The sequence below is a fragment of the Drosophila sulfurigaster genome, chromosome 3, assembly GCF_023558435.1.
Source record: "Drosophila sulfurigaster albostrigata strain 15112-1811.04 chromosome 3, ASM2355843v2, whole genome shotgun sequence".
NCBI classification, from domain to species: Eukaryota; Metazoa; Arthropoda; class Insecta; order Diptera; family Drosophilidae; genus Drosophila; species Drosophila sulfurigaster.
The window spans coordinates 30,501,278-30,526,696 of NC_084883.1; the positions used below are offsets into that span (position 1 = coordinate 30,501,278).

At 42.4% G+C, this 25,419-nt stretch overlaps 4 protein-coding genes across 6 annotated transcripts; 2 read left to right on the top strand and 2 right to left on the bottom strand.

Annotated features, from left to right (window-relative positions):
- Positions 1 to 3,788: 3,788 nt before the first annotated feature.
- LOC133842164 (nucleoporin seh1) lies at positions 3,789 to 5,181 on the bottom strand. The gene is made up of 4 exons (XM_062275150.1): positions 4,971 to 5,181; positions 4,475 to 4,912; positions 4,210 to 4,418; positions 3,789 to 4,152 (listed from the first exon to the last, which is right to left on the bottom strand). The coding sequence occupies exons 1-4, from the start codon at positions 5,079 to 5,081 to the stop codon at positions 3,846 to 3,848; spliced, it is 1,065 nt and encodes a 354-aa protein (XP_062131134.1). The 5' UTR covers positions 5,082 to 5,181; the 3' UTR covers positions 3,789 to 3,845.
- A 109-nt stretch (positions 5,182 to 5,290) lies between these two features.
- On the top strand, positions 5,291 to 20,565 carry LOC133842157 (acetyl-CoA carboxylase). 2 transcript variants are annotated; one of them, XM_062275141.1, is made up of 13 exons: positions 5,291 to 5,596; positions 9,474 to 9,821; positions 9,898 to 10,022; positions 11,540 to 11,906; positions 13,033 to 13,321; positions 13,382 to 17,115; positions 17,182 to 17,484; positions 17,544 to 17,714; positions 17,779 to 18,207; positions 18,264 to 19,133; positions 19,272 to 19,619; positions 19,683 to 19,817; positions 19,878 to 20,565. In XM_062275141.1, the coding sequence occupies exons 2-13, from the start codon at positions 9,741 to 9,743 to the stop codon at positions 20,010 to 20,012; spliced, it is 6,987 nt and encodes a 2,328-aa protein (XP_062131125.1). In that variant the 5' UTR covers positions 5,291 to 5,596; positions 9,474 to 9,740; the 3' UTR covers positions 20,013 to 20,565. The 2 variants fall into 2 exon arrangements, with proteins under 2 accessions (XP_062131125.1, XP_062131124.1); XM_062275140.1 differs by lacking the exons at positions 5,291 to 5,596; positions 9,474 to 9,821; positions 9,898 to 10,022 and adding an exon at positions 10,586 to 11,080.
- Positions 20,566 to 20,583: 18 nt separating this feature from the next.
- Positions 20,584 to 22,068, bottom strand: LOC133842162 (COP9 signalosome complex subunit 4). The gene is made up of 2 exons (XM_062275148.1): positions 21,424 to 22,068; positions 20,584 to 21,364 (listed from the first exon to the last, which is right to left on the bottom strand). The coding sequence occupies exons 1-2, from the start codon at positions 21,982 to 21,984 to the stop codon at positions 20,714 to 20,716; spliced, it is 1,212 nt and encodes a 403-aa protein (XP_062131132.1). The 5' UTR covers positions 21,985 to 22,068; the 3' UTR covers positions 20,584 to 20,713.
- Positions 22,069 to 22,170: 102 nt separating this feature from the next.
- Positions 22,171 to 25,370, top strand: LOC133842158 (breast cancer type 2 susceptibility protein homolog). Of its 2 annotated transcripts, XM_062275142.1 has the most exons (3): positions 22,171 to 23,122; positions 23,181 to 23,237; positions 23,294 to 25,370. In XM_062275142.1, exons 1-3 carry the CDS (start codon positions 22,363 to 22,365, stop codon positions 25,366 to 25,368), a joined length of 2,892 nt encoding a protein of 963 aa, XP_062131126.1. In that variant the 5' UTR covers positions 22,171 to 22,362; the 3' UTR covers positions 25,369 to 25,370. The 2 variants fall into 2 exon arrangements, with proteins under 2 accessions (XP_062131126.1, XP_062131127.1); XM_062275143.1 differs by lacking the exon at positions 23,181 to 23,237.
- Positions 25,371 to 25,419: the final 49 nt, after the last annotated feature.

The window sequence follows — 25,419 nt, forward strand, 5'->3', positions numbered from 1 at the left end:
CAAATTAAATTAGTTTATAAGTATTTTTTTGTAAATAATATTATCATCATTTTGATACAATATTACCTAAAGCAAAAATTGAAATATTTTTTAAGTATTTTTGTAAATAAAAGAATTTTTATAATGAAAATCTTTGAAATTTATTAATTTTTTAAAGTAATTAAAGGAGTTTATACTGAAGGAAAATGGTGTAGAAAAGGCAACCAGTTTTTGAAGGGCTTGGAAAAGTCAGCATGTTATTGGTATGGTCATATTTTGTTGAATATATTATAATAAAATGTGATATCTTGGATGCTGTTAGGAATTTAGCAGTGTCTTTTGTAACACATTTGCATAGAAAAAGAAATTTCGGAAAATACTGGCTTACATTTAGAATTGAAAATATATAATTTTTAATGTAGATTATTAAATATAAATATTTTAGTTAATCTGAAGCCAGATCTAGGTCAGAAAAGAAAAGGACCTTGCAATAATTTTGTGATCGCTTGAAAAATTCTTTTATATCTAAAAAATGTTTCTTAAAACTTCAGAGAACATAAAATTCGTTGATAAATGCCAATACCTGGAGTATAAGCATCGTAAAATTCAATATTTCCAATAGTTTAAAGTCTTTTCTATAAAAATTCAAAATCGTTAACACAGTAATTGGGAAAGAAAGTTCCCCCAACCTAGTTCAAACACAAACATGTCAGATACATAAATTGCAATTTATGAGTAAAATATGAACTTAGCTGCATACTAATCAACGTGTTGTAAAGTAGATCTCATGCATGCAGCATTAGCTGTTTCATTAGCGGTTGAAATACGGGTCTAAATGCAAATATTTCGTTTGAAAATCGTTGAACTGGAAGACATAATCGCGACTAATAAGCTGTGGCCACTGTGCGCGACCTAAAGCTACCGATGCTGACCATCGACCATCGACCACTAACCACTAAACAGTGACCACTGACCACTGACCATTGGTCACCGGTTCGAACCCCTCGTTTATTTTGTTGTGTTTTGGGGGTCAAGCGAGTGCTTTACAAATATGAAATTTGCATATCAGCAAAAGTGTTAACTAAAAACAAAAAACCCAAATAAATTAGTTAAGCCGTCGCTTGCTGCATTTTCTGAGCATAATTAGGAACAGGCTATAAGATGCAAAAGGGTAGCAGGAAAATGCCCACCCAACCCCTAAGCAATAACTACAAAACCGCAAATGAGAATTTTCCAATTGACTTGCTACTAAAAAGGAACAAAAAAGCATTACCTGAAATTTCAACAACCTCTAACTAATAATGAGATTTTACAATTTTCAAAAATTATTTAAATTATATTAATAAAAATTGAATTAAATCTATAAAAAATAAATTACCAATAAGGGTTTGAATAATTAGTGTAAATTAAATTAAATCTATGAAATCAAACGGAACGAAATTCCAATTATGAGTAACAAAGAAAATAAATTAGTGATATTCCACAATAAATAACACTGGAAAGAAAGTGAGTAATACAAATTTAATTAATATGTGTAACACATTAGAAACAATAAAAGAATTCAAAAAATTAATAAAAATTAAATTAAATCATCGAAATTTAAATTATAAATTCCAAAGGAATTGGAGTAGCAGAACAAAGGACAAGAAAATAAATGTTCTATATGCGACTATTGCATACTTGGTATCTACTTGTAATATCTAAGCTTATTGATATAGAGTAGTCCTTCATAGCAATAACTCTTCTAGTCTCTGAAATCTAGAGCACGCGACTAAAATCCTAGCTGTTGATACAAATCAAAACTATAAAGCATTTTCGAATGTCACGAAATCCTTATCTCTTATGCCAAATGAATAACGGGTATTCAAATATGTAATAAGCGTTTCCGTATCATCATACGAGTACTGAATTCCAAGTGGAACAACCCCTAAGTGAAGCCCTATGCCATGTTTCTACATTGAAATGAAACAATCTTTTGCGCATTAATTTAACTTTGCCGGTTAAACATAAATGTTTTCAATATTTATATGACGTTACCAGGGCTGGACTCGCTCTGCTGATGTGAGAGACTTTTAGGCTTTGACTTCCCACGCAGCCCAATGCCACCCCATTTCGTATAAAAAGTCCTGTTTCGATTGTGTTAAAATCAACGAATGCTCACCGAGGGGTGTCCCAAAGATCATCGTCAACACCATCACGTAATATACACGTCAAAACTTCCAATTAGAGACAATCATTCGGCTACGGGATATGTAGTATGTGCTCTATAGGGTGGTTTTACTTTATTCAAGCGTATTCACCGATTTGCGTACAAAAACACAAGCACAACCAAATATTGGTCTCATTTCTTGGACTACACTCGGGGAACAAACAACAACAAGAGCAATATGGAAACGAACGGGGTGGAGATTGGACCTGCTTCAATGGTTTATTTTTATTGCGGTTCGATTCAATTAAGTGGAATATTATGTGATTTTTTGAATGGATTTTCGTGTTAATCCTGCCAGAAATTTCCATATACGCATATATTAATCGCATATGTGACACTTGTTGTGGCAACATTTTCATTGTCTGTGTTTCCGACATTATTGGCAATTGCAGCTGCCCACATCTGGAATAGGAAAATTGAACAATAATCTATAAGCTATTTCGCTAGTACCGAAATTTAGCCAATAACAGATAAAAGTTCATACCTCACAGGAAAGTTGAAAGTTTTCTAAACGGATGTAAATATTTCTTTTCCTAAAAAAAAGTATTATATTTAGTTTTTCTCCAATTTCATTAATTTGTTTAAGAATTCTAGAACTCTTATTTTGAAATATTAGTTAATGCTGCATTCATATTCATTTTTTTAACAAATTAAAATAATAAATGAACCATTTTTGGCAGTAATCGAAATTTAATGTAGTTCTGTTTAAAAGATTTTAAGTACCTTAAAACTGGAGTTAACTATTTGTAGTTAAAAGGGAACAAGTACGACAATAACGACAATACTTAACGGGGAAGAGAACAAAAAAAAAAAAACAAACCCCACTTATAAATAGCTACATAGTTATACAATAAAAACTATGTATCTACAAACGTATGCATCATTGATTGGCTTTTTTCCCCTCCAAAAAAGGCCAAAATCGACAACCTGAGCATTAAAAGCAACGTGTCCTTATGTGTGTGTTATATTAAATGGTGCATGACCCGAGTGCATTGTAGATATCGTCTCTTTGTGAATTTGCCTAAACGTCATTAATGTTTAGCATCATTATTGAAAGAGAACAAACGCGGTTCTTTTTCGCAAGCACATGTGACAAATAAACAAACGCACACTTGATGCGCCATATGCTAACACGAATTCGATTATCAGATCACACACACACACAGGCACAAACATGCAGCAATCACTTAGAGAAGAGAGCGGAGAGCATTTCGATAAGTTTGTTTTGTTATCGCTGCGAGAAAGAGCACGCAAAATTGTTTTGACTTCTGTATGTAGATATTGGTTGTTTAAAAATTAGAGTAGTGAATCTGAATTGCGCTCGCCGGTAATCGCACATTTTTTAATTAGTATTGTTAATTAAGCGTCACGCGCACAGTCCAATTCAGCAGCCATACATAAACAGCGTGCATCACTGTGATGTAATTGCGAATGGTTTCCCCAACAACATATAATGTGAAGTTACGATTTCCAATCAAATGTGGGCAACGAGGCTGATGACATCGCCACTGCGCCAAGGAGTTTTTGTTAGGGCCGTGGAGCTAACAAGATGCGGCTGCGTACGGCGTAAGTTCAACAACAACAGGACATAAACAAAAGATTATTATTGTAGCTTATTAAGTTTATATTATTTTGTAACATGGGCAACAAAGCTTAACTAATGCCATGGCACCTGGTTGCCAATGGTACCCTTTTTGTAGAACTTTGCGGTGGCCGATGCGGTGGTTGCTAGCGTCGGTGTCGTTGGATTCGGTTCATAAGTCGGTCCACTGCCCTCGGCCTTCAAAACAGCAGCACATTTCCATTGTCGTGTGTAGTTCATGCGCCAAATTCTCACACAGCCATCATCCCCCGTGGAGATCAACATGGTGGCAAGCATGTTCCAACAAACCCGCCACACGGGGCAATTGTGCTCGCTAAACTTGAGCGTTTGCAGCTCCAACTTGGCATTGCCCGTGGAGTCACTATAACGTAAATTAGTTAATTAATTTATATAAAATGATAAAACTTGGCGAACTTACGTCACGCCGCGTATGTTGACAATGTAGAGATCCTTGCTGGCCACCGCCAGCATGTGGAAAGTACGTCCAGCGTTGGGTGCAAAGGCCACATCTGTGACCGGATCTGTGATATCGTTGACAGTCTCAATTTTGACGCATTTGCGCGCATTTTCGCTATAGGCAAACAGAAACACCTTGCCCGTAGGCGTGGCGGATTCATCGCTGCCGGCCTGTAATATTGATTCATTAAAAAAATTTGTAGTGTATTTAACTTAATCCCACTTACTGCAAGCAGTTGTGTGACCATGTAAGTGGAAGTGTTCCATGACAAACAGCTCAACGACAACTTGTTGGCAATCTCATGCTGCACCGGCCACTGTGACAGATTCATTATGTCTGGCGCCTCGTAAATGCGTATGATACCATCCGCCGAGGCGGTGGCTAATAGTAATCCCAGATATTTGGGTGCAAACTCTACGTCTGTGACGCTAGTACGCGAATCCACGAGTGTAGTGCGACGCACCCAGCGGCGTGTGGGTGCGCTGGTTGTAGACACCTTATCTCCCATGACTTCCTCCCACACGGATGCAGTGCGATCGAAGGAACATGTGGCAATAACTTGGCCAAATTCTGGATTGGCCCAAGAGACGCGCCATATGGATCCAGAGTGCGCTTTCCAGCTGCTCGTTACCGTCCATCTGCCCTGCTCGTCTTCATCCCATATCTGTATAGATAAAGAGACTGTTTTTATTTTGCCAACTTAGGCTGTGGATGTAATTTACCTTTACGGTCTGATCGCTGGAGCATGTGGCCATGCGGCGTCCATAGTAGTCGAAAACCACATCGTGTATAACGTCCTTGTGGTCAGCTATAATAGGCTCCACATCGAACATTGTGCACTTTTCGTTTGATTTAATTTTTTGTGGCAGCTAAACAAAAACGCGGCTTTTTCACTGCAAAATGTTGCCAATGTTTCTGTCAGCTGTTGGGGTGGTTTGCGTTAGGTTGGCAGTCCTATTCAAGTGCTGTGCAACACTTGCAACACTATCGCCACAGCTGATATCGGCAATCGTTATCGGTGGCTGCCTTAAAGAGAGAGAATCGGATTCATATATTTACGCGTATATAAAAACACTGATAAACTTTATAAACAATTGTAAATTATGTATATTAACATAGCTGTCACATGCATCAATTGCTAAAGCTGTGAAGTGCGCATTGTGTCGATTGAATTGGGCTGCAAGAGTGGAAAAAAATAAAATAAAATTTAACCCACCCACACCAATCATACAACCCAATTGGAAGTGAGAAGAACTTAACTAATTTTTTTGCCCATATAAAAACAGTTAAAAGCAAGTCAAAATTGCTAATAAAAAGCGTCGAACAAAGCGCAATACAATGGAGAAGAGTAAGTCAATGGACGAGCAAAGTGTTAATCTAAGCACCGAGTGCACAATTAATGTGCGATTAGTGACTTTTCATACATAAATATGCGCATATGTAAATTGCATTACACACATATTACGGGTTATTCACCTTCTCTTAACACACACACACTCCAAAGAATTTGCATAAACTGTGAATTTTACTTCTAAGTTGTGTCTGTAGCTGTATGTGCATTAATTTGTTGTTAATTGAATTTTGCACTGCGGGGCAGCAGCATAATTCCTTCAATATGTTTTTACTCTCTTTTGGCCTCTCTGTGCGCGTTCTCGCTCGCTCGCTCTCTCGCCGCTTGGGCTGACCTTGATTTCTATTGGACTCGCATATCGCGCGATGTCCGCATGGCGCTGTATGTGTGCGTGTACCTGTGTCCGTGTACGAATGAATGTGTGTGTGCATGTAATGCTCATGTTGTGTTTAGTAAGAATTGTTGGGGGGGTGGGTGGTATCAGAGCAATTCACAGTAAAGCCATTCACATTGAGCCGGCTTCAATTACTTAATAGTTTTTGCTTGTGTATGAGCATTTGTGTGCGCGTGTAATTGAAGATGAAGCCTGGAACGCTTGGCTTAGCAGTGGCGTCGCCTCTTCTTAGACTTCCAAGCTGATAACAGCGACAATATCAATTGCCAGACGTCTCAAGTAAAAAACAGCTCACGCGTCTCCAGCTGATAATCCAGCAGATGGCCACGCGCCAAACATGAATAATTTGTTCAAACAGCTAGCCAACTAAAACAAAAAAAGTTTCCGCAGTTAATGATAAGAAGTACTCGAAGGCTAATTTGGTAAGTTACCACTTGCCAAAAATAAAAATATATACAAACCATAAGTCACAACAAGTATTAATCATAGCCGGCATTTTCCACACTTGTATTTGGCGAGTTCCAATTATTAATTGTGGCGTGCTCACAGTCAAAAAATCGAAAGATGTTTTATACCTTATCAGCAGCTGGCTGGCTGGAAATTCTTTTATGACTTTTAAAAAACCTCTGCTGACTTTAAAGATGCCTTAGTAATGTATTCGCGTGTTCTATTCATGGCCGAGTTTGTTTTTAATTTGCTGACACACATACATACACACATGCATCACAAGATAATCAATTTCATTGCAATCAGTTTTGCTGCTGTTGCTGCTGACGTGCAATTTGGGTTTGTTGTTGTTATTGTTGTCGTAGTTGCTGCAGTTTCCTTGATTGCGTTCGTGTCGTAACCCTGAACGATGTCCAGTGAGTACATCATCAATGTCAAGCAATAAAGATTAACTTTACGTTTACGCAACAACAACAACAACAGCCTTGACATTGAAAGCGGAGCAGCAAATCTGTGTCTGTGGGAGAGTGAGCGCCAGAGATGTGAGAGCAAATCTAAACCTGCTGATTGTTATCGATTTATCGCATGGTTATCGAAGCTTACGCGCCAAGCCACAAAATTAAAAGAAACATATGTAGACAAAAAGCAATAAACGAAAATTGCTTAAAAGCGCATCAAAAGTAAACAAATAAATAAATCGCTGTTGCTTGCAGTCGTTTTTTTGTGTGCAGTAAGCAAATTTAAACTCGTCGTCGTGTAACCCCAGCCCATCAGCAGCAGCTGCCTCGACCTGTAAAGCCCTTTAAGCAATTAACATACAAGCACAACAACCTGAGCATAAACACATACACGTATACACCTGGTGCTAAGGCGGCTGCTGCTGCCGCCGTCGCTTCCATTGTTGTTGCTACCTCTGTTGTCGACGCAGACTTTTGGGCAAGCAAGTGATACTGATAGGTGACGGCGACGTCGACGACGACGCCGACAGCAACAGACAGCGATAGCGTGCGTCGATTTGTGGAATCGCCTCGGTTGACCAGTCGCATTCCAATCGTCGGTCAATCTAGTAGCAAACGTGCGCTAACTTGTTGCTACTTCTCCTTCTCGGTGCGTGGCGCGCGCTTAAACCTCAGCTGTGAATAGCAATTGCAATTTAATTGCCAAATAAACGAAGCAAGCGTGGTAAAAATAATAATAACACTACTATTTCATTTACAACAATTCGACAAACGCATGTTTTCTATGCACACATTTTTCTTATCGGCAGATTGAGCAATAGAGATTAATTTCTTCAAAATCAGGCGATACAATTAGGTGTGCATTGTGTATAGAATTCCATACGTATAAACTTTAAATAGTCATCGAGTTTCCCAAATGAAATTGCATTGCATAATGCCAAGAGTTACAAAAATCCATACCTATTTGTTGTATGTATTTCTGAGTTTTGTTTTGTCTTTGAAAACGCACCCCTGGCACAGTTACATATTGTAATGATTGAATCGTTGACCTCTTCTATATGCAAAGCTGATTTGCATGTCCACAAAAGCTACCTCGCGTATTTCTTAAGTCTCTTTCTGTTTCTTTTTGATTGACATAAATATAAATGCGCAGTACCGGGCCTCTGTTGCGGCCTAAACTTCGCTGGAAGGGTATTACGAGTTACTCGCAGTCTAACAAACTCTCTCCGATCTTATCTAATAACCAATTTCTGTCAATCTGTCTGTCCGTTTATTTAGACACTTAAAATTTCCATTACTTTAAGGGCATGAGATTCAAAATATGATAATCATGTTTCTTATTGTTGCCAGCAGATCAAGCTTGTCTCCGAATTTAGCGAAATTCAACTTAAAAATTCAATGTCAAACCTAATTTTTAGTTTGGAGACACATAAAAACCCATATTGTGTGAATGTTTCCTAAAAATGTAAAAAAAAAACTAATGTAAACTTGCAAAGCTCTACAGAGTGCTGCTGCACCCGTTCATAGCGGGTATTTCTCGGTCGAAATATTCGAATGTAGTTTTTCTTTTTTCAACTTGATTTTGTATACTCTATCTGTCTTAATCGAGGAAAATTTCAAAACCAAAAAAGTAAAAGTACTTCGATGAAGTAACGAGATTAGTAAAGATTTGAACTCTCCACTAAAGAGATTAGCTTAATTGGAATTGCTTTGCTACGTAACGGAAATTAGAATGCCCTCTAAAAAAGTACATAAGGAAAGTGAAAAAGCTGAGGATTCGACTTCATGCATATGCATGGGATCAAAGAGGTTTTGTCATTTAGTAACAATGTAATCAATTTGGAATCATATGAAATTTGTTTCTAATTATCAAATCAATTCCTCGGAAGTTTTAATAGAAAACCTTAGCTTGTACTGTACTTCTTATGTAAGCTCAGTACTTCGTTGATAAGCGATTTTGAAAAGTGCACAGGGTTTAAAAATACTTATTATTCGTAATAATCACAAAACCTTTGCCCTCGGAAAGAGTATTAAAGCTTCGCCAAGTCTTAGTTTATTAGGGTTTTGTCGAAACTAGTTTATTCAGTAATTATGCATTTAACAAAAGTTATATTTTGTTTTGGTTTCGCTTTTGGCATACAAATTTGTGGCTAATCAATATTAATGTGCCACTTGAGATTAACCTTTTGAACTCGAATGCCCTGCTGGCCCATTACAAACTTAATAAATATTAGCGACAACACTTTACGAACTGAATTTTAGATTTAATTTGGATTTAGCCGATGTTGATCGCATGGTTAATCATTCTGGCGATTATAGCATTCCTATTGAATTTGTTCTTTGGTCGCCAAGGCGGCCTCCAAAGACAAACTCCAGCACTCCCCACTAACAACAAGAAGAAGAGCAACGATAACAACAACGATAACAGTAAGAATCGTATTCGTTTATTAACTTATTTTAACTACCATACCTAAAACATAAAAGAAGGGACGGGTCATTGTATTGTTGTTAAGCTAAACTTGTTTTTTTTTTTTTCTTCTTTTGTTTAATTTATTTGCTGTTCTTTTTTTTGTAGACAACTCCAGCGTTATTGCGGCTACAGCAACATCGTCAACGTCATCGTCAGCGATAAATACAACAACAAAAAAGCGCGGATCAGACAACGAAGGCGTCGACGACGAATCGTTATCCAAAGTCTTGCATTAAGAAAGTGAAATTCTCAAGTGAAAGCCTTAAGTCTGATGTGGATGGTCTCTGTGAACAATTGAAGGATAACGTTTTGACCGATTTGAATCATTTTAACAATAACAACAATAACATCGATAACAAATATAACAACAAAATGAGCGAACAGGAAGCAACAACAACAACAGCGTCAGCGGAAACAACAGACGCAACAGATGGCGAACGTCCTAGTTTTCTCGTAAGTTAATGATGCACATTCCTACATATAGCGTATATAACGATAAAACAAAATAATAAATGGTTATTTTACGCAGGTGGGTGACGAAATCGATGAAAAGGAGGCCATCGAAGCAGGTGAAGCTGGCGATGAATTTCCTCAAAAATTGCAAAGCGATATTCGTCAAAATGGCGATATCACTGAGCGACGTAAGCGTCTGAGGTTAGTTCCCACCACTAACAGAAACAACAACTATACACATATGTAGATAAAAATTTACCAGCAAAACAAATTGAAGCTACGTCATTATTATGGCTGTGTTGCCGACGCCAAACAAATCGCGCGAGTTTCACCGACAGAGACGGCAATATACACAAAAACAACGTGCATCTGCCTTGACTAATATCAAAAAGCTTGTAAAGAGAGCAAAAGCGCACCAAGAGAGCGCAAACGAGCGCACAAAAGCTGCAGTCAGCAGGTGCCGCTGACTGACTGGGAACTGTTGAGTTCTTGTTTATTTTTCATTCATAACACTGACAAAATTTGTAAAGCCGCCGCCGCTGTCAACACACAGAGGTCAACTTTTCTGGCTGCGCTTTCTCTCTCGCGCTCTGCTAAGTTAAAACTCTCTTCGTCAAATGAGTAACTACGACGACATCACACCATCCACTGCCAAGCTGTTGTGGCCAGTTTTGAAGCAGTTGTCGTGCCCATCGGACGTTCTGTTAGCGTGTTGAGCTTCTTATAGCCAAAAAAAAAACATATTGCTCGCGTGTGATTTTTAGCTTTTGCTGACCTGCTGGCATATTAGATTTTCCATTATTAGTTTTCATTGTAAATACAACAAGAGCAGTGAAAGTCGACGCGTTGCAGCCCGAATTTTTCTTTGTTGATTAGTCATATATTTGCTTGCATAATCGCTGAATTAATTATAGTTTCGGACACGGCTTAAACAGAAAAACAACAAAAACAAAATTTTTCCCTTTGGACTTGTGAATGATCTTGGCATTTATTGCATTGATCAAAATGTTAAAACGTCGTGCCAGCAAACGTTTTGTACTTGTTGAATCCGGCGAGGAGCCACAAACCTCTACAATGGCCAATTCCAATGACAATGGTCCAATTACAATACCCCAAATTGTGGCCATCGATCAGTGCAACAATAACGATGAATCCAACTACAGCAGCAGCAATGGCATCCATAGCAACAACATTATCAACAATAATGAGATTAACAATTCGTCATCGCTATTAAATGTGCAAACAACCGGCACATTGAAGTAAAGAATTTTTACGCATAATTAATTTTAAATATACACATTAACACGCACACAATAACATAAATCAGAAATTCTCGACTATGGACGTGCTTACAAATGCAAAAAGCGTCCTCTAGCGGCATCGTCTGTGTGCGAGAGTGAGCGAGCGAAAGTAAACAATGTAAAAGCTTCATTGGAATTTTATTTTAAACCGGTTTGCCAAAAAGCACGTACATAATTAAGCTGTACACGCCCCGTCTCGCTCTCATACGCGTGCTCCTAACTAACATTGACCCAGACACAGACAGAGACAAATACATTTACATATTTAGAGCATGCCAGCTACCGAATGACTTCAATGAGAATAAACGCAAGGGGCAAAGGGGGAGTTATTATCGCACCAGTTGGTTAATTAGTTAATTAACAAATGTAAAATGTAACTACACACCACCCACAATCATAAATTCTGGTTCATTGCAGACCCAGCATGTCGCGCGGCACCGGCCTCGGTCAGGATCGCGATCAGTATCGTGATTTTCATATTGCCACCACGGAGGAGTTTGTCAAACGATTTGGCGGCACGCGAGTTATCAATCGTGTGCTTATCGCCAACAATGGCATTGCGGCCGTCAAGTGCATGCGTTCCATTCGCCGTTGGTCGTATGAGATGTTCAAGAATGAGCGTGCCGTGCGTTTTGTAGTAATGGTTACGCCGGAGGATCTGAAGGCCAATGCCGAGTACATTAAAATGGCGGATCATTATGTACCTGTTCCCGGTGGATCAAACAACAACAACTACGCCAATGTTGAACTCATTGTAGACATTGCACTTCGCACTCAAGTGCAGGTGAGTTACTCAACTTAAATTCTCTCCCTAACATTTTTGGTTTTTCGTCGTCGACGTCGACCTCTTCACACATCGTACGATTTCTGTTTACAAACGCGCGCTCTGCTCGATACTTTTCTGTACTCAAGCTCGTTCGATTCTTTCCTCCCATAAGAACGCTAACTATCTGACTGTAAGTCTGAGAGAGTAAGAGAGAGGGCGTGTTTCCGTTTGTTTGTATGTGTCCGTGTGTACACTGTTCTTTAATCTTTAAGTTCTCTATTATTGTGAACTTTTGAGCTTGACCAGGGTAAACAATAGCTTAGCCTTCCTCTTCCTCATTTCAGTTTTGCCTACTTACCTCTCGATATGAAGTGTAGCTTTATTAACATCATAATATTAATATTTATGGCTCATTCAAAATATTCCACTCATTACGAAGGTCTCAACTTTTGTATGCGACATTAAACTTACAATTTATGTAACTAATTGTTCTTTTTACTATTTTCTAATGAGGAATATATATTCGAATTTTTTAATATTGTTAAAGTGATTGCGTAGTTGGAAATAATAAGTGCATATATATGATATGTAGATAATGAATATATTGAACTTAGATTGAGTTATAACACTATTGTTATTGGTAAGGTCGTCCTCTAGATAGTGTAACAAAAAAGGTTAGAGATACGGCGAAGTGACAAAATACTTGTATTGACGAGTATTATTATCATACAATTGTGCCAATTATATATAGAACCTCGTTTAAATGCTCGAAATTAATTATAAGTGTGGTAGAATAGCAATCTTATTTTAATGACATGAGATATAGAAATAACAGTTGAATTGATTCTTATAGTCAAATAAAATAGTTCTCAAAAATGTTCGCTCTATTTAAAAGGTAATAAAGATATACACTCACCGCTATATTAAGTATAATTTAAAATAATGTTATCAGACAGAAAAGTGATAGTAAAATATATGTACAGAAAATTCCATTGAATTGTATATCTAACAGAGCAAGAAACTTATATTTTTCGATATTTATTCTCTAAGACTTCTAAGCTTATACAAATATCTATAGTATTGAACTGAGTTTTTCCTTATGTCAACCTGTTGCATTTCTAATAAAATTTCTAATTACTTGCAGGCTGTCTGGGCTGGTTGGGGTCACGCCTCGGAGAATCCCAAGCTGCCGGAACTGCTGCATAAGGAGGGTCTGGTATTTCTGGGTCCTCCTGAGCGTGCTATGTGGGCACTAGGTGATAAAGTGGCCTCCTCCATTGTGGCCCAAACGGCCGACATACCCACGCTGCCCTGGTCTGGCTCCGAGTTGAAGGCGCAGTACAGCGGCAAGAAGATTAAGATATCTAGTGAGCTCTTTGGACGTGGCTGCGTTCAGAATGCGGAGCAGGGCCTCGCTGCGGTCGCCAAAATTGGTAAACACTGAACAAATTTAACAAAGTTATGCGTAAAACTCTAATAAAATTATTTTTTAGGCTTCCCTGTGATGATCAAGGCTTCAGAAGGTGGCGGTGGTAAGGGCATCCGTCGTGTGGACACTGCCGAGGAGTTCCCAGCACTTTTCCGTCAGGTGCAGGCCGAGGTTCCCGGCTCTCCCATCTTTGTGATGAAGCTGGCAAGCGGCGCACGCCATCTGGAAGTTCAGCTGCTGGCGGATCAGTACGGCAATGCCATCAGTTTGTTTGGACGCGATTGCTCCATTCAGCGTCGTCATCAAAAGATTATTGAGGAGGCTCCCGCGATTGTCGCCCAACCCGAGGTCTTTGAGGACATGGAGAAGGCTGCCGTCCGCTTGGCCAAGATGGTGGGCTATGTGAGCGCCGGCACGGTGGAGTATCTGTACGATCCCGAGGGCAGATACTTCTTCCTCGAGCTGAATCCTCGTCTGCAGGTGGAGCATCCGTGTACAGAAATGGTGGCCGATGTCAATCTGCCCGCCTGTCAGCTGCAAATTGGAATGGGAATTCCCCTCTATCGTCTCAAGGACATTCGCCTGTTGTATGGCGAATCCCCTTGGGGTTCGTCCGTCATTGACTTTGAGAATCCACCGAATAAACCTCGTCCCTCTGGTCATGTGATTGCTGCTCGCATCACATCGGAAAATCCTGACGAAGGTTTCAAGCCCAGCTCCGGTACCGTCCAAGAGTTGAACTTCCGATCGAGCAAAAATGTCTGGGGTTACTTCAGTGTGGCGGCATCGGGAGGATTGCACGAGTTTGCCGACTCGCAGTTCGGACATTGTTTCTCATGGGGAGAGAATCGTCAGCAGGCACGCGAAAATCTTGTGATTGCCCTCAAGGAACTGTCTATTCGTGGTGATTTCCGTACCACCGTCGAATATCTGATTACGCTGCTCGAAACGAATCGTTTTCTGGACAATAGCATCGATACTGCTTGGTTGGATGCCTTGATTGCGGAGCGTGTGCAGTCTGAAAAACCCGATATCCTTCTAGGTGTCATGTGCGGTTCACTGCACATTGCGGATCGCCAGATCACGGAATCGTTCTCCAGTTTCCAGACTTCGCTCGAGAAGGGGCAAATCCAGGCGGCCAACACGCTCACCAATGTAGTCGATGTGGAGCTCATCAATGGCGGAATACGCTACAAAGTGCAGGCAGCGAAGAGCGGACACAATTCCTACTTCCTGCTGATGAACAACTCATTCAAGGAGATTGAGGTGCATCGTTTGTCAGATGGTGGTTTGCTCATCTCTCTGGAGGGCGCTTCGTATACGACCTACATGAAGGAGGAAGTCGATCGCTATCGCATTGTCATTGGTAATCAAACCTGCGTCTTTGAGAAGGAAAATGATCCCTCGTTGTTGCGCAGTCCCTCCGCCGGAAAGTTGATCAATATGATTGTTGAGGATGGCGCACATGTGGCCAAGGGGCAAGCCTATGCCGAGATTGAGGTAATGAAAATGGTGATGACTCTAACGTCACAAGAAGCGGGTACTGTAACTTTTGTGCGACGTCCTGGCGCTGTTCTGGATGCAGGTTCGCTCTTGGGTCACCTGGAACTAGACGATCCGTCACTAGTAACGAAAGCACAACCGTGCAAGAGCCAGTTCCCACAGCCGGAAAATGCCCCAGTGCCGGAGAAACTGAATCGCGTGCACAACACTTACAAGAGCATACTGGAGAACACCTTGGCTGGCTACTGTCTCCCCGAGCCATTCAACGCCCAGCGTTTGCGTGATATCATTGAGAAGTTCATGCAGAGTTTGAGGGATCCCTCGTTGCCGCTGCTCGAGCTGCAGGAGGTCATTGCTTCGATTTCGGGTCGCATTCCGCTGTCCGTGGAGAAGAAGATCAGGAAGCTGATGACGCTCTACGAGCGCAACATTACCAGTGTCCTGGCCCAGTTCCCCTCACAGCAGATTGCCAGCGTCATCGATAGTCATGCTGCCACCTTGCAAAAACGTGCTGATCGGGATGTTTTCTTCCTGACCACCCAGAGCATTGTACAGTTGGTGCAGCGCTACAGGAATGGCATCAGAGGTCGCATGAAGGCTGCGGTACATGAGTTGCTCAGACAATATTACGACGTGGAGTCGCAGTTCCAGCATGGACACTACGATAAGTGTGTGGGCTTGGTTCGCGAGCATAACAAGGACGACATGTTGACGGTGGTGAACACGATATTCTCGCACTCGCAGGTGGCTAAGAAGAATCTGCTGGTCACGCTGCTCATCGATCATCTGTGGGCCAACGAGCCTGGACTTACTGATGAGCTGGCTAATACGCTGAGTGAGTTAACTTCGCTCAATCGTGCAGAACATTCACGTGTGGCGCTGCGATCCCGTCAGGTCTTGATTGCCGCCCATCAGCCAGCTTATGAGCTGCGCCACAATCAAATGGAGTCGATCTTCCTGTCAGCTGTGGATATGTATGGTCATGATTTCCATCCCGAGAATCTGCAGCGTTTGATTCTCTCGGAGACCTCAATCTTTGATATACTGCACGATTTCTTCTATCACTCCAATCGCGCCGTCTGCAATGCCGCCTTGGAGGTTTATGTGCGTCGTGCCTACACCTCCTATGAGCTGACATGTCTGCAGCATCTGGAACTCTCCGGAGGATTGCCTTTGGTGCACTTCCAGTTCCTGTTGCCAACAGCGCATCCGAATCGTCTGTTCTCGCGCATGAGCTCGCCGGAGGGCTTGGATCATGCTGTTGCCGAATCTTTGGGCAGCTCTTTTGTACGCACCGGCGCCATTGCGGCCTTTGATTCCTTCGAGCACTTTGAAATGTACTCGGATGAGATTCTGGATCTGCTGGAGGACTTTGTGTCGCCTGCACTGGTCAGTGCCAAGGTGTTAGAGGCTGTGGAGGCCGTCGATTCCATTTCGGATAGTCGTCACAGCACCTCGATCAATGTGTCCCTCTCGGATCCCATCTCCCGAGCGAATGCCGCCGAAGAGGCCAAGTCAACGGAGCCCATACACATCATTAGCGTGGCGGTACGTGAGACAGGCGAAATGGACGACGTGCAGATGTCGCAGATCTTTGGCAACTACTGCAAGGAGCACAACGAGGAGCTCTTCCAGCGTCGCATACGCCGGATTACTTTCGCAGCGCTGAAGAAACGTCAGTTCCCCAAGTTCTTTACGTATCGGGCACGCGACAAATTCGAGGAGGATCGCATCTATCGGCACTTGGAGCCGGCTTCGGCTTTCCACTTGGAACTAAATCGCATGAAGACTTACGACCTGGAAGCCTTGCCCACTGCCAATCAGAAGATGCATCTGTACCTGGGCAAGGCCAAGGTCTCCAAGGGTCAGGAGGTTACCGACTATCGCTTCTTTATACGCTCCATTATTCGTCACTCGGATCTGATCACCAAGGAAGCCTCGTTCGAGTACCTACAGAACGAGGGTGAGCGTGTGCTACTCGAGGCTATGGATGAGCTTGAGGTGGCCTTCTCCCATCCACATGCGAAGCGCACCGATTGCAATCACATATTCCTCAACTTTGTGCCTACTGTAATCATGGATCCCGGTAAGATTGAAGAGTCAGTCACGAAGATGATTATGCGTTATGGTCCTCGTTTGTGGAAACTGCGTGTGCTGCAAGCTGAGCTCAAAATGGTTATCAGGCAATCACCGCAATCGCCCACGCAGGCGGTGCGTTTGTGCATTGCCAACGATTCGGGTTACTTCCTTGATATCTCTATGTACACGGAGCAAACGGAACCCGAAACTGGCATTGTAAGTGAACGAGAGCTATTGGATTTAGAAGAAGTTAGTTAAAAATGTATTCTCGTTCCTCCTTAGATCAAATTCCGCGCTTATGGCGACAAGCAGGGGTCGTTGCATGGCCATCCCATCTCCACTCCCTACATGACCAAGGACTTTTTGCAGCAGAAACGTTTCCAGGCGCAATCCAATGGCACCACTTATGTTTACGATGTGCCAGATATGTTCCGTCAGATGACAGAGCGTCACTGGAAGGAATTCAGTAAGGCGCGTCCAACCGTTGATATTCGCATACCCGACAAGATTCTACTGGAGTGCAAGGAACTTGTGCTCGAGGGCGACAGTCTGGTGGAGCTGCAGCGTCTGCCTGGCGAGAATAATGTGAGTGCAGCTTAAGTTATTTATATGTGATATTTAAACTAAAATATCTCTGCTTTTAGTGCGGCATGGTAGCCTGGCGCATAGTGTTGGCCACACCCGAGTATCCAGCTGGACGTGAAATCATTGTGATTGCCAACGATCTAACCTATTTGATTGGCTCATTTGGCATCAAGGAGGATGTGCTGTTTGCCAAGGCTTCACAGCTGGCGCGTCAGCTGAAGGTGCCAAGGGTAAGTCTACGAATAAAACTTCAAATAAGACTCTCCTTTAACTAACCTATATTATTTGCTGTAGATTTACATCTCGGTCAACAGTGGCGCTCGTATTGGACTCGCCGAAGAGGTGAAGGCCATGTTCCGCATCGCATGGGAGGATCCCGAGGAGCCAGACAAGGGTTTCAAGTATCTGTACCTGTCCACAGAGGATTATGCCAAGGTGGCAAACTTGAATTCGGTGCGTGCCATACTAATCGAGGATGAAGGCGAGCAGCGCTACAAGATCACCGACATTATTGGCAAGGATGACGGCTTGGGCGTAGAGAATCTGCGCTATGCTGGTCTGATTGCCGGTGAAACGTCGCAGGCTTACGAGGAGATTGTGACTATTGCTATGGTTACGTGTCGCACCATTGGCATTGGCTCCTATGTGGTGCGTCTTGGTCAGCGTGTCATTCAGATTGATAACTCGCACATTATACTCACGGGCTACGCTGCACTCAACAAGGTATGTCAGAGGTTTCATCTGCTTAGTTGCTTCTGCTAATCTCTTGATTATTGCAGCTGCTTGGTCGCAAGGTGTATGCCTCAAATAATCAGCTGGGTGGTGTGCAAATCATGTTCAACAACGGTGTTACGCACAAAACGGAAGCCATCGATCTGGATGGTGTCTACACCATACTGGACTGGCTCTCCTACATTCCTGCCTACATTGGCTGCGATCTGCCCATCATTTTACCCAGCGATCGCATCGACCGCCCCGTTGACTTTATGCCCACCAAGTCGCCATATGATCCACGCTGGATGCTCGCTGGCCGCGTCAATCCAGTCAATGCTAATGAGTGGGAGAATGGGTTCTTCGATCGCGACTCGTGGAGTGAAATAATGGCTCCCTGGGCCAAGACTGTGGTCACTGGACGCGCTCGTTTAGGTGGCGTACCAGTCGGTGTCATTGCCGTGGAGACACGCACCGTGGAGGTGGAGATGCCCGCGGATCCTGCGAACTTGGACTCGGAGGCCAAGACGTTGCAGCAGGCTGGACAGGTTTGGTATCCCGATTCGTCCTACAAGACGGCACAGGCCATCAAGGATTTCGGACGCGAAGAGCTGCCGCTTATTGTTTTTGCCAACTGGCGTGGTTTCTCCGGCGGCATGAAAGACATGTACGAACAGATTGTTAAATTTGGCGCTTACATTGTCGACGGCCTGAGGGAGTACAAAAAGCCGGTGCTCATCTATTTGCCACCCAATGCAGAGTTGCGTGGCGGCGCTTGGGCTGTGCTTGATTCGCTCATCAATCCACGTTACATGGAGACCTATGCCGATCCAGAGGCACGCGGCGGTGTGCTCGAACCTGAGGGCATTGTCGAGATCAAGTACAAAGAGAAGGACCTCATCAAGACCATCTATCGTCTGGATGGCACCACCATTGCGGTAAGTTACAGATTATTTTAGAAGTACATGAAAGTATCGGAATACAATAGCTATTATCTTTAACTATTATTAATGCAGTTAGATGAATTTATAGTTATTTGCTACTTCGTTTACTTATTGTTATAATCCTTTTTGCAGTTGAAAAAAGAGCACGATGAGGCTGTGGCTGCTGGCGACAAGGTGCGCGCTGCGCAGGTGGATGAGAAGATCAAGGCCCGCATCTCTGTGCTGATGCACGTCTATCACACCGTCGCCGTTCACTTCGCAGATCTTCACGACACGCCCGAGCGCATGCTCGAGAAGGAGTGCATCAGCGAGATTATTCCGTGGCGTGAGTCTCGTCGCATGCTCTACTGGCGTTTGCGTCGTTTGCTGCTCGAAGATGCGTACATTAAGAAGATACTGCGTGCTCAGGATAATCTCTCTGTGGGCCAGGCCAAGCAGATGCTGCGTCGCTGGCTTGTAGAGGACAAGGGTGCCACTGAGGTGGGTTCTTTTGATAAATTATCACATATGTAACTTCTGCTAAATTTTATGAGTCGTTTACAGGCTTATTTGTGGGACAAGAACGAGGAGATGGTGTCCTGGTATCAGGAGCAAACGAATGGTGAATCAATAGTGTCTAAGAATGTCAGCTCTGTACGTCGGGATGCAATCATCTCAACGATATCTAAGATGCTGGAGGTAATGCAGATTTAACTTTCATTTGCTTTGTTACGTTTATTAAAATATATTTAATCACAGGACTGCCCGGATGTAGCGCTGGACGCTGTCGTTGGTCTGTGCCAAGGATTGACGCCGGTGAATCGTGGCGTCGTTGTGCGAACTCTGGCACAAATGCAACTGAACGAGGAGTCCTCGGCGAATACACAGGGATGACTTTACGCTAACTTTTAAGTTATGATGATGGTTCAATGAGTCTCCTAGGATAGCTGGATAAGGCAGCCTTTGCTTTTGTAATATACTACGATGGAGCAACGTTTTTGCATTTTGTTTAGTTGAATTGTTTAAATATAATTAGCCTTTATATACATACATATATACTATACATACTATATATATATCTATTGTAATAGTTTTTATTTAGTTGGAAAGCAGACACAGCTTTGGCGTGGGTAGAACAGAGTCCTCTAATTATTTTGGTAATACGCGCTATTGTCGTATCGATATTAACAAACAAAAAAAGAAAAATATATACATACAACATATATATGCTATATATATTTATATATAATATACACTGTCTTTCTTTGTATTTGTATTGTATACAAAAGCAAAACTTTCCGCTAGTTGACTAAGACTTGAAATTGTTTATACACACAAGACAGAATTTTTTGTGAATTGAATCATATGCGCATGTATATAATAATATATACTAATAGAATATTGTGAATATATGTACATGTTTCATAAAAGTGGAATTTATATTTGATATGCTGTTTTGTTGTTGTTTGCATGATCCATGGGATCAGAGCGTTTTATTTCTTAAATCCAAAAATGAAATTTACATGTGGAGCAAATTAATTAAATGTAAAACCAGCAGCAGTTTAATATTAAATTTACGATGATAGAGAGTACGATTAATTCTGGCTATCAAGCCACTCAGGCTCGGCGATGCCAATCTTCTCAATGATGGAATTCACTTGATAGCACAACGATTGGATTTGTCGATCCCATTGGGGCAACAGTTCACGGTTCTCAAAGTGCACAATGCCCGAGATCTGATCAATGTGCCCATTCATGCGTCCCTCCGTTATCATTTGCGAGGCAATCTTCTCCGCCTTGGCAGCGGGAATGTCCAGCAATGCGCCCAACTCTTCAAATGTGATGTTATTGTACAACTTGCTGGCGGACAGCAAATTGTGCTCGAAGACAGCACGATCGAGTATGGATGAACCATCGGGTGTGGCAGCCTTTTGATGCTCCTGCAGAAGCGCCTCGAACTCTTGCAATTCGGAACGACGAATAATGCGCTCCAGATACATTTTTTCGAGTATGGCATAGGCCGGCAAATGCTGACAGCGTTCGTCCTTGAAGAGTGTGGCCAGCATGCGAGACCGCTGCTGTCCAGCCGAGGCCAGCACTGTGCAGATTAGTGCCTTCTTCAGGGCCGTCATGCGTTCACCCTGATCGACGATTTTGCGGTAGGAGAGTTCATTGTATCGTTGGGCAGCCTCAATGAATTTGCGACGATAGTCCAGAACGCGAGCGTAGCACACTTTGTAAAGAACCTACAAAGAAAGTAGAGCTTCAATATTTGATGCAAATTAGACATCTCTACGATTGTCACCTGCAACTCCTCCGAATTGGTCTCGGCCTGCAGCAACGAGGCACGATTGATGAACAGCTCCGCCTGCACCGAATCATTGTCCTCTAGATAGAGACGCGCTATTTTCAAGTAAGTGCCCAGCTTGCACTCCACTGAGTACTGTTTCTGGCCCGTCTCGAGGGGAATACCCACCAGCACTGTGGCCGCATCGCGCCACTGTTGATTACGCTCATAGATGTTGGCCAAATGGAAACGAATGCCGGCCACCTGCTCCTCGAATGAGATAACGCGTGGATGCACACGCTCCAGTGTAAAGTGGGACAGCTGCTTGGACATGTCGTCGGGCAGTTTGCTCAGCTCAACTCCAACATCGTTGAGGATCTGACGAGCAATCACCAGACTAACATGTTCGTTAACAATCGCCTCGACAAAGAGCTTCAGCGTATCGATCAAATCGTTGCCGGTGTTGGAGAGCACACTCTTCAGCAACTGGCGGTACTTGTCCGCCTGGTCCTTGTGTGTGCCAATGAAGTTGGTCAGGCCCATTAGCTGGGAGCGCAATGCTGCGGTAGTTATCCCCATAATTAGTCTGCAACTAATTCTGCACTACAACACTAAAGTAAATCAGACAAACTAACAAGTGTTATCGATAAGCGTCATATGTTACTGCTTGTCACAGAGAGCAATCGATAGCTGACTGTTGTTGGCTTCTGCTATCGATAATGGGCTGCACAATCAGATGTTACTGCTGCAATCGGTACAACAGCGAGGCGCAGTGTTATCGTTAGCTGTCGATGGTAAACAAAGCGGCAATAGTTGGTCGAGAGATGGCATAATTATATTTAGGCACAATTAAATTACCAAATCAAGTCCCGCTCCAGTAAGTGCTCTTAGGTCCATACGCACCAGACACTGGCAGCGTAAAGTTAAACGACAACAAGTACTCCATGTGAGCCTCACATGGAAAGGCTATTTGAAGCGGATCGCTTGGATTGCCAGCGTGCGCTGCAAGAACCGCAGCGAGCGCGTGTTATTCCAGCCTCGGAAAACTTTATGTCGCTGCAATGGCTACTGGAGAGTCAACAACTGCCGATGGATAACAATGCAACAGCTGCAGAGCAACCTTGGAATTCTGGTATTGCGGATACATTACAGGATTTTTGTTTAGAATCGGAGAAGGAAGCTGGGCAAAGCTCTAAACAAGTAGAGCAGATATCAAAGTGTTCCCCTACTAATATTGTGGAGCAGATTCTACGGGATTTCTGCTCCTCGCCTAGTTATTTAGATGATGCTTCCCCCAAATATAATACGCATCCCGATTTTCGTTTCTACAACAAACAAATTCGCACTTATAGTCGACCAAGTAAAAAACAAGTAAATGTAGTCCTAGACGATGACGAAGAACGCCTGAGTTGCTCTTCGGGATTGTCAATGCAAGAAGATTTCATCACACAGATGCCAACGACAAAACATTGTGATTTCGATGCAAATAGCTCGCAGTTGATATGTGAAAACCTCCTGAATTTAAGTGCATTTTTCACACAAAACCAAGTACAAAGTTGTAGTAGCATTGATCTGCCTAAGGATGAAGGACAAGCGGCAGCAATGATCATGGAAGAGCCTCAAGATGCTGAGGATATACTTAAAGACAATGGCTATTGCATTGGCAACACGGAGGAGTGCAGATTGCTGGATGACAACGATGCTGTTAGAGTAGAAGGTAAGAAAACAGATTTGTATATTTGAAAAATTCTGTAATTTCCAATCTCGAATTGCAGCAACTGTAGAATGTAGTCTATTTGATGGCAGCGCACGCTTGGAAACGACTCGCAAAGGTGAGAAATGTCTAATTTAACTTACAATTTCAGTACAATATTTACTTTAATTGCAGTTACCAATTTGTTGCCAAATGTTAATGGAGTCAATCAAGAAGATGCGAAAGAAACCTGTAATAACGAATTCCTAGATGACATTCCGTTCAGCGAATGGCAACCAATCGAATTGCCAAATACATCAGTCGAGTTGCCCAAACCTGCTGCTAAACATATGGATTTTAACGTCTGTGATCAGTTAGAGGAGATTCCTATCAGCGAATGGCAACCTATGTTTATACCAGAGACTGCCTCCCAAAAGCCAAACGAAGCTTCAGAGGAGCAACTAAATTCTAGTCAAGAATTTAAAGTGACTCCTGGTGTGATTGAATTTCGCACTGCATCCAATAAAACTGTTGAATTGACGGAGGAAATGCGCAAAAAAGCTGCGATGCTAATGGCTGACTTAAAGTGTCCAGAAGAAACAGAACATCCTAACAATCAAGCGGAGACGTTTCCAGCATTTAAAACCGCATCTAATAAAACTCTTAAAATGACTGCAGAGATGGAGAAAAGAGCAGCAATGTTAATGGCAGACTTGAGTGCGTTGCAAGACGAACCAAAGGTTGAGAATCAGCTAGAGACCATGTCAGGATTTCGCACGGCGTCCAACAAAATGCTAAAGTTAACTGAAGAGATGCAAAAAAAAGCATCAATGTTGATGGCAGATATAAATTGTAATAATTCACAAATCCCAACCGCATCAAATACTAACAACAAAAGAAGATTGGGAGCAATGGATACGAAAATTGAGAACATTAAAAAGGAAACCCTCGATAAGATACCCTTAAGTCAATGGCAACCTATGGAATTGAATTTAGTACAGAAAATTGAAATTGCACAGCAAACTAATGATGTCAGCAGTCAGCTAGACATGATTCCGTTGAGTGAATGGCAACATGTAGACCTTGCAGATTCTGTTGAATTTCGCACAGCCTCCAACAAGTTAATCGAAGTGTCAGACGAGCATCAACAAAAGGCCTCCACATTAATGGCTACTGTGGCGACGGAGCTAAGTGAAATCTGTGATAGAAATGCGCCTGCTGTGCAAGTGCATCTTGAGCAAGTGCAGTTTCGAACGGCATCCAATAAGGCACTGGAGGTAACAGAAGAGATGCGACAGAGAGCGGCAATGCTTATGGCTGATTTGGAAGCAATTCAAAATACAAACAATCTATTAGATGAAATGCAGTCGAAAGAATTCGAATCGAACCATATCTTAGAAGATGCTGAATATGGTTCTGCTTCAAGGAATACAATCAAAATGTCGACCGAGATTGAGGAAGCAACAAAGATTCTTTCGGCTGACATTGAAGTGGTGAATTCTGCGATGCCAATCGGAAGTGGCAATAGAAAAAGTAATAGGAGAAAATGTATACCAATTATTAAAGATGACATGGAAGAGAATTCTACAACTTTAAAGGAAGAAAGCAATAGAAAACAGGAAAATGTTTCCCGCATAAGTAAAGATAGCAGCAACATAAATACTTTAACGCCGAGTGAACATGATAACAAAAGAAATGGAGATACTGTAAATAGATTAAATACAAGGGATCCTTTTGAAGATGGTCATAGAAACACAGACTCTAGGCAGGATTTTCTATGCTTAGCAACGCCGCATCCAAGCAAGCTGGCTGACAACGGCAACTTGGCGTTTGAGACGCCGAAATGTACGCCGGAGTCGCAAGTATCCCTGACACATCTTACAGAGCTCTCGCCTTTGGACACGGCCACAAAAAGTTCCATAATAACCCGTCGCAATCTCTTGTCACTAAACAAGCGACGAAAACTAAGAAAGGATGTTGAAAATATGGATGCAACACAAACGCCAGCAAGACAACGCTTCAATCCCATGAAAACAGCGACTAGCACTCCAATGCCAAGTCGCCAGGAGCACAGTCAACAGCCCTTAGAGGATGTACAATGCTCAATTCAAAAGGAGCGCAGATTTTCCCAGGACTCGCCACGTGTGCAAAGGGAGCGTGTGGGCAAGCGACGAAGTGAGGAAGCTCTATCGCCCATTTATGCTCCTACGAATAAGTCCCGACGTCTTGGTTTAAGCCGCATTCGCAATAAATCCTCAAATAATATTTGAAATTAAAAAAAAATACGTTACACAGATATGTACATCACTATTTCAGTGCTG

Bases quoted from the DNA above. Each gene is read 5' to 3' on its own strand.
- LOC133842162 (XM_062275148.1), bottom strand. From the start codon at position 21,984: ATGGGGATAACTACCGCAGCATTGCGCTCCCAGCTAATGGGCCTGACC. The intron at 21,365-21,423 runs GTGACAATCGTA...CTTTCTTTGTAG, and splicing joins CCAATTCGGAGGAGTTGCAG to GTTCTTTACAAAGTGTGCTA.
- LOC133842158 (XM_062275142.1), top strand. From the start codon at position 22,363: ATGGAAAGGCTATTTGAAGCGGATCGCTTGGATTGCCAGCGTGCGCTG. The intron at 23,123-23,180 runs GTAAGAAAACAG...CTCGAATTGCAG, and splicing joins CGATGCTGTTAGAGTAGAAG to CAACTGTAGAATGTAGTCTA. The intron at 23,238-23,293 runs GTGAGAAATGTC...CTTTAATTGCAG, and splicing joins CTTGGAAACGACTCGCAAAG to TTACCAATTTGTTGCCAAAT.
- LOC133842164 (XM_062275150.1), bottom strand. From the start codon at position 5,081: ATGTTCGATGTGGAGCCTATTATAGCTGACCACAAGGACGTTATACAC. The intron at 4,913-4,970 runs GTAAATTACATC...TTATCTATACAG, and splicing joins CCAGCGATCAGACCGTAAAG to ATATGGGATGAAGACGAGCA. The intron at 4,419-4,474 runs GTAAGTGGGATT...TCAATATTACAG, and splicing joins TGGTCACACAACTGCTTGCA to GCCGGCAGCGATGAATCCGC.
- LOC133842157 (XM_062275140.1), top strand. From the start codon at position 10,797: ATGATCTTGGCATTTATTGCATTGATCAAAATGTTAAAACGTCGTGCC. The intron at 13,322-13,381 runs GTAAACACTGAA...ATTATTTTTTAG, and splicing joins CGCTGCGGTCGCCAAAATTG to GCTTCCCTGTGATGATCAAG. The intron at 17,116-17,181 runs GTAAGTGAACGA...GTTCCTCCTTAG, and splicing joins CGGAACCCGAAACTGGCATT to ATCAAATTCCGCGCTTATGG.